The sequence below is a fragment of the Salarias fasciatus genome, chromosome 2 (assembly GCF_902148845.1).
Source record: "Salarias fasciatus chromosome 2, fSalaFa1.1, whole genome shotgun sequence".
NCBI lineage: Eukaryota > Metazoa > Chordata > Actinopteri > Blenniiformes > Blenniidae > Salarias > Salarias fasciatus.
Window position 1 is genome coordinate 16,080,444 of NC_043746.1, and position 7,596 is coordinate 16,088,039.

The window sequence follows — 7,596 nt, forward strand, 5'->3', positions numbered from 1 at the left end:
ACTCAAAGACCCAAGTTGGATAAAACAAGATAGAAGATGGATGGGTGGGTGCGTGAGAGTTATTTCTCGTATAAGCTGTCCATTCTTCACTAAAGACCGAACGCCTGAGCCTCTAGCCACAAAGCTAACACACAATAAAGATCGTTATGCCATTACAGCTAAGTAACTTATTTCCTCTACGTCCACATTCCTAGAAAAGGCCTGAAAATCTCACTGTAAATGTTCAGTGTTGGTTTAAACGTAACATTTTCTCTCCAACTGAACCCGCCAGTTCATTTCAGTTAAACACTATCTGAGGCCTGGAGGCTCCAGAGATGTCATCGCAATGTTTATTGGTGCAGGTTAAGTAAATCTTATGAAACAGAAAGCAGGCTCTTGTCCCTGTACTTTTCCTTCTATCTGTGCCCCATTGGCGGCACTTGGAAAAAAAAAAAAAAACAAATACTTTGCCAGCTTTACCCCATAAAAGGAGAAGCAGGGAGAGGCACTCTCCTCTATCCCCCCTGGTCTCGTCACAATGGGGACTGCGAGAGGTGAAGGGGGTCTACAATAAATACACATGTGTGCATTCTTGGCCCCCAAGACTCAAAGGCTCACACAAACACAGACTGAAGTGACCTTACGTCCTGTTTGTTTCCACAAGGGCACCTGCAGAGAATGCAGGAAGTTTAGCTTTTAAAAGAAGTAATCAAAAACAGACTCCATTACCTAAAGATTACACAAACACATAACTGCAACAAGCACAAGCCTGCCTCCCGCTGCTGCTCAGCACATTAATATGCTGAGCGGCACACCAGCACATGGTGTCTCACCCCCTCCTTTTTCCCAACACACTTTTAAACACAAATTCCAGACCCAAGGAAAAAAAAAGAAAAGAAAAGAAAAATCACCCCCCCCCCCCAAAAAAAAAAGCAATGAGGGTCGCTTGAAAGCCCTGTTGGGAAAGAGAGGACGGCAAGAAGTGAAAAAAGACAGAGCATGAAAGAGTAAAGGGGGGGGAGGGAGGGAGAGGCACTGGAGGGAGAGAAAGAGGGGGTGTTGAAGAGGAGGAGAGTCTGAAGCAACTTAAGGCGGTGAGAACCGTGAGGAGCTGTGAGCACAGAGATCCAGCAGCCGGAGCGGGAACACAGCAGAGACAGCTCAGACGCCTCCAAACCGGTACAGTAAACCCTTCTCCTCTCTATAGACATTCGGGGGGTGGGCTTCTACGTGAGGTGCAAAACAAAGGAAAGGATTTATTCTTGGAGATTATTCGATTCAAGGTTTTTGAGAGGACCTGAAAAGCTGTTCTGACAGCACAGTTCATTTCAGCGTAACTCAGAGTGTAAACACAATATCAAGTCACCCTTTGTCTCCAGTTTTGGGTTCCCACAGAACACGTCTGGCTCACAGCCAGGGCTAAATGGACGTGCTGATGAGATCACCCCAAAAAGTTGTATTTCTTCCTCCAGCACTCAGCATTTATTTATCTAAGTGTGTTTATGAGACAGAAACTCGGCCATTGCAGAGAGCTGAGTACACACAATGAAATTCTGAGGAACAAACAGATAAACAGCATACTTTAACTCTGAATGTACTTGAAGAACTGTGTCACTATTTTTCTCTGTTCTTTTTTGGGAAATTTCTATCATAAACTATAAAAACGTTTAAATTACTGATAGAATTTTCTTTTCCATTCATGAATCCTTGTCATCGTTATAATGTATTTTGCTTTTCCATCTTCATTCATACTTGAATCCTGTCTCTGACTTCTGAGTTTAATGTGAAGTTTGCTGTCATTTCTGAAACCATGATGAACAGACATAGCCATGCAGGCTATTTTTGCTTGTTATGACTAACACTTCATTCATAGCTCGTCCTCATCACCTCCCGTCCTTTCCACAGAGATGATGTCACTTCTCCAGAAGCTGGCGGCACTTCTCCTTTTCGTCTCGCCGCTCCTCCGCCTCCACCTCCTCGCTCATGCTGCCTCCACTTCCCCACCCGTCACTCGAAAAGAGATCAAATACATCACCATACCGGCATCAAATAACGGCGAGGACTATGACGAGGACTATGCCGACAGCCACAGCTCTTCGACGAAGGTGGTGGCCTCGATCAGGACTCCTCTCTTGCGTGGGGAGCCGCAGCTCTGCGACTATAACCCCTGCTCGGAGGACCAGGAGCCCTGCGATCGTCTCGCAACGCTGACCGGGTGCCTCTGTCCTGGCATAAGTGCGGCGGACGTGCCTCCTCACCCCCCACGTATTCAGGCGTTGCTGCTGGTGAGCGAAGGGCAAGGTCGAGGAAAAGTGGAGGTGCAGTGGTGCGCTCCGTCGTCCGTGGTGACCCAGTACAAAGTGGTGGTGGAGGGACACGACAGCGATCCCCTGGAGTTTGGACACGCTTCCAGACGAGGCCTGGTAGGGTCTCTGGAGGTGGGGGCCAAGGTGTGCGTGGAGGCCATGAATGGCGCCGGACACAGCGCTCCCACAGAGTTCTCCTGTCAGCGCTACGACCCTCCAGTGTCCACTGATCACAAAATGCTGGTCGGGATCATCGGCGGCGCCATTGCCGTCTTTCTGATTCTCATCATAGGAGCTGTGATCATACTGAAATCCAAAGTCTGTCGGAAGGCAAAGAGAGACTCTACAGACGGACTGGGAAACCCCTCATACAGCAGAGGCGGAACGCTGTGATCCAGACGAGGGTAACAAGGACGGTGAATCCAAGTGGCAGTGGGAAGAGGATGTGGTGCGAGAGATCACAAACAAAAGTCAGACAGTTCTGGGCAGAATGTGAAACTGTTCATAGGATCCAAAAAGTTGTTTAAACTCCTGTTTCAAGGAATTTCTAAACTTGATGGTACAATATGTGGTAGCGTTAATGGATTAACACTAACAAATGATTGATTATGTTATTTCAGGGTTAGAGAACTATGGGTTTATTTGCTGGCAAATTAACCTCAATAGGTTCATTGTAGGAATGTTTTATTCGTCGTGACTGAATTTATTTGTAAACAGAATAATATTTAGGATTTACTACTGACTTATTTTTTTAATAAAATTATTTTAAATGAAAATGTTTGCGTGTCAGTCCAACTGCTTTTTTTGTGTGTGCATATGTGTGTGTCTCTATTGTCTCTATTGTGTCAGGGTGACACTGTAAAGTACTTTTATTATGATTTAGTTTGAAGACCCAACATCCTGCAGGATATATCACTGAATACTGAGAAAATTACTTTTTCCAATCATCACAGGCATTGGTTTTAAACACTTTTCAATATTGTGCACTGTGTGAATTAGCTTTTCATTATTATGGCCAAGTCAGCATTGTTGTTTTGTTTTGTTTCGTTTTTTTTTTTTTTTTTTTTTTTTTTTGGGGGGGGGGGCATAAAAAGTGTATAAAAATACTGTTTAAAATGGAAGCAAAGTGTTATCTCAAAATGTCTGATAGTATTTTTTAATTGTTTAATACACATCCACAAAGAAACACAAGAATTAACATCATAATTAATACAGAACAAGGCTTTCGGTGTTGCTGTTTTGAGTAGTGTGTTGAAATTCCATTCTAATTTGAACCCCAAACAAATCAGTTAGTTTGTTTGTTTGTTGTCCTTTTATCAAAAGTGGTTGAAGTTTATTGACTAAACTGAAGGTAAGATTAAAAAAAATACATTTTATTTGTGAAAGAGCAGATACTCATGATTATTATGATAATTAATTTTTAACAAATGTATTAAAGTGACGTCTTCCTCATTGGGAGGTGTAAATACCTCCCCCACGTCTTCATTGGTTAACGGGGAGTCTTCCTGGTTATGTCCCGCCCAGGATCACTATCAGAGCCTTTTACTGTCAACAGTCTGCGGAACGAGCTGCAGCTGTGCTTCCAACATTTGTATTTTCCAGTGATCACACCCGGCAGCTTCACACAACAGACTAAATGGCGCAGACAGGTGAGTCTGGAACAGACACGCTTTAATACACTGTGTGTTAAATTTATGAATGAAGTGAAACACGGGGGCTGCAACAAGTCATGTTTTGAAGGAAGCACGCGCCTGTGTGCTCACTTGAGGGGAAGTTGTTACGGTTTGATCCAAGTCGTCACAGTTGCCACCACGCGCGTTTCAATGTGATTAATGAATAAGAAAATCCTCGTCGGAATTTTACACGCGCCGTAGTGTGATTCAGGATGACTAGGCAGATTAGTTTTAAGACAAATATGGTCATACCGGAACTTACCTGCCCGTGGCTGGATCTGTTACCCTGGCAACAGACCTAAAGTCATTGTGAGTATTTACAAATATTATATATCACCGTCATGACACGGCTTCTTACACACACACGCACGTAGGCAACGCAACGCACGCCCAGTATCTAATATGTAAAGGTGTCAACAAAGGAGCAATTTGGAGGCGGTTTATTTTTTATTTGAAGTCTCCTTCAGGAATATTTCCAAGTTTGAACAAACACTGGAGTGTTAATGAAGGGCAGCTTGGTTTGGATTGTTCTTTTCAACAGGTTAATTATATAACAACTCAAATCGCACTTTTTATTGAAACTTATTTGAAGCCAGATCCTCATCTTACTGATTTAACTTTTTTTATTGCAGACATTATGTGGATCATTTTAATTTGCACAACTGTTGCATTTCATTCTAGATGTGTCCCCCACCCCTGCTTAAAATACGTATATTTAGTATTCCTGGGAGTAGACCAGGGGTTTCTTGACTCTTCAGTCACGTGGACCTACACTGCTCGTTCAGTAATCTGTCATGTTATTCAGGAGCCAACACAAAAACAGTATAGTTGTATTTCTTTTCAAAAATAAGAGTTGGAGCTGCATTGTTGGGTCAGTATGAGAAAATACTTGAAGTTCAGCCAGTGTCTGGGGAAAAAAATAGACTGGTTCTGTTTTGTAGGAGTGTTTTTCAAAGCCTGAATGTGTTTCTTTCAGAAACCAAGGAGATTTTCTACGACGAACTGAAAGAACTGGTGGGAAAGAGCCAGAATCTCTTTCTGGTTGATGTTCGCTCCAAAGAGGAATATGACAAAGGATATATTCCTGGATCTGTCCACATTCCAGGTGGGGATGCTGTGCATACGCAGGTGGATGTGTGGTAGAACTGGGCAAGCTTACGTACTGTATTATATGTTTGTGGTTCTGTCCGTCACCTATTGAAGTGTCTGTCCTCATCTTTCACCTTCACTTTTTTCAGTTGACACAGTAGAAGCTGCTCTTTCCTTGAACCCAGAAGAGTTCAAGGCCAAATACGGAGTCACCAAACCACAGGTGGTGTTTCACTGCCAGATGGGCAGAAGAGGGGGTATCGCCACAAACAAAGCCACCGAAATGGGATATAAGAAGTAAACATGTTTTTCTGTGCTATGCACTCACAGGCTAGATTCTACTTCATATCAAACCTCAAATACTTTTATTCAGCACCATGTCAATAGTTTTATTTATTAACGTGTTTTGATTTTAATGTTGTATTTTAGGATCAGTGGACTACAATGCTGAACTTCAGAGCCTGTGTTTTCTGTTACAGTGCACGCAACTTCATCGGAGGATACAAGAAGTGGGCTGAGAACCAAGGAAAGTGACCTGGGCCAAAGGATAACAGCACATTTTTATACATATGAGTAATACCAAGCACTGACAGCCAAAACAGACTTATGAAGTCCCTTCTTATATTGTTTTCATACAGTCAATCACTGCGTTTTATAAAAACGAACAAATAAAATTGTTTACTCAGGAAGTGTCGTTGTGAATTATTCAGAAGGATTTCTTCAGGGGACAAATTTCCTGGACCATTTTCATGGATAATTTAAGAGCAAGGATTCTTCTGTAGTCACACACATCATCAGACACACACAGACTGAAATATATTATGGAAAATGGAACGTGGGGGCTGCCAGGACATATGAAGACACATTTTAAAACAGACATGGAAAACTGCCAGACTACTGGTTTAACAGACTTGTCCTCAGGTGTTCAGGAAGTTTGTTCCACAGGTGAGGAGCGTAGGAACTAAAAGCTGCTGCTCCTACTTTCTTCTGACTCTTCTAAAGCACTTCCTGACGGCTTTAGGAATCTGGATGTTTCATATTGTACAATCACAGCTGAACTCCATTAGCCCCATGCATTTCTGCAAGGATAAATATCATTTTAAACAAACTTCAAACTTATTTCAACTTTACAATAATGCATCATGTATTTTCGAAGAAAGGTTTTTGATGCGTTTCCTGTCTGTCCTTGTGGTAGGTCACAGTTTGGTCATTTTTCGTGATTATGAAATTCCTGCATTAGGAGGAGGGGACATAAAAAAATGAATGCAGAGTGTTCTCTGTTTGTTTTTCACAGTAGTAAAATGTATACCTACCGAAATGATAAATTATGACTGATGCACTGGTTGTAGAATTGCTCAGGTTTTTAGATTCTGCATAATATGAAATATCACACATTTATTATTATCAATATTTATAATTATTGCCTGACTGGAAACTTAGAGAAGCATCACTGCAGACAGGAACATTTGCAGCTAATCAGCTGAGAGCGGAACACCGGTGTGCAACTCATTTTCCTCCATATATTAACAGGACGAGGCGTTTCGAGCTGAAATGCTCGAAGAAATACAGCAGGTAAACGTTTAAAACCTGATTATTTCAAGCTTTTTTTGAATGTTAGCATCGTTTACAGAGTATCTGACACATTGCTAATAGTTCTATTCACGGAAAATGCATTGAGAAAGATGGAAGCTGGTTAGCCTAGCCTAGCATAGCAGGCTGTGCTCACCTGTGCAGGTGGTCCGGCTCCTGATGCTGACGGGGAAACACGGAAAGTACAGGGGACTGAAGACTTCTGGAGGACTGCTGGTTCTGCTGTGGACTGAAAACAGAAACTGCGCTCCGGTGCTCAACTGCACCGGTAATCTGCAACATGTTCTCACCTTTTAAATATCCTAAAGTGAGGATTGACCACTTTTCAGGTAGAAAAAGCCAACAAAAATCAAACAATGTCTGCATTTGTATTCATATCTGCATAATATAAGGATTTTCTTAGAGGGAAATGCAATAATGTATTCTGTTTTTTAAATATATTAAGACATTTCGTCCAAAAGTAATATATCGGTGATACCATCAGTATTATCCACATGGTTCATCTGGCCAGAAAGGAGCAAGATTCATCAATACTTTGTCTCCTTAAACTTTCCGGAGGAAATTATAAACTATAGAGAGAGTTATAATAAAACTGACTCCTGCCTGCAACTGTTAGCACTAGGGTGCAAAACCAATTTCTATCAAGGGCCACATCACCATGACCGTTGTTCTTAAAGGAACTTTAAAGTTAATTAATATAGACTGACACAGAGGCAAACAAATGTCTCTGTACCTTTTGAATTTGTGTAAAATAAATTTTACAATACAATACATTTGAATAAGTCTCTTGATTCAACACCACATGACTGTCAGGGATCAGGAAGCTGTGACTGCAGTCTGTTTCTCTAAATGTTTTTCTTGGGGTTTGACACATTTAATGCAGCAGCTTCATAGCACAGGGTGTTGAATATAGTGATCTGTGTGCGGTGCAGTTGCAGCTGCTGGTCCCTGGTGTGCAC

The 7,596-nt window shown here is 42.0% G+C and overlaps 2 protein-coding genes across 2 annotated transcripts; both read left to right on the forward strand.

Annotated features, from left to right (window-relative positions):
* Positions 1–1,022: 1,022 nt before the first annotated feature.
* Positions 1,023–3,211, forward strand: LOC115406669 (LRRN4 C-terminal-like protein). Its single transcript, XM_030116844.1, has 2 exons — positions 1,023–1,158; positions 1,885–3,211. Exon 2 carries the CDS (start codon positions 1,887–1,889, stop codon positions 2,676–2,678), a length of 792 nt encoding a protein of 263 aa, XP_029972704.1. The 5' UTR covers positions 1,023–1,158; positions 1,885–1,886; the 3' UTR covers positions 2,679–3,211.
* A 600-nt stretch (positions 3,212–3,811) lies between these two features.
* tstd1 (thiosulfate sulfurtransferase like domain containing 1) lies at positions 3,812–5,736 on the forward strand. The gene is made up of 4 exons (XM_030109970.1): positions 3,812–3,934; positions 4,935–5,063; positions 5,197–5,344; positions 5,527–5,736. The coding sequence occupies exons 1-4, from the start codon at positions 3,922–3,924 to the stop codon at positions 5,579–5,581; spliced, it is 345 nt and encodes a 114-aa protein (XP_029965830.1). The 5' UTR covers positions 3,812–3,921; the 3' UTR covers positions 5,582–5,736.
* The last annotated feature ends 1,860 nt before the right edge of the window (positions 5,737–7,596 follow it).

Coding starts and splice junctions, on each gene's coding strand:
- LOC115406669 (XM_030116844.1), top strand. CDS start 1,887: ATGATGTCACTTCTCCAGAAGCTGGCGGCACTTCTCCTTTTCGTCTCG.
- tstd1 (XM_030109970.1), top strand. Junction 5,064..5,196: donor TGGATCTGTCCACATTCCAG/GTGGGGATGCTG, acceptor CACTTTTTTCAG/TTGACACAGTAGAAGCTGCT. Junction 5,345..5,526: donor ACCGAAATGGGATATAAGAA/GTAAACATGTTT, acceptor TTTCTGTTACAG/TGCACGCAACTTCATCGGAG.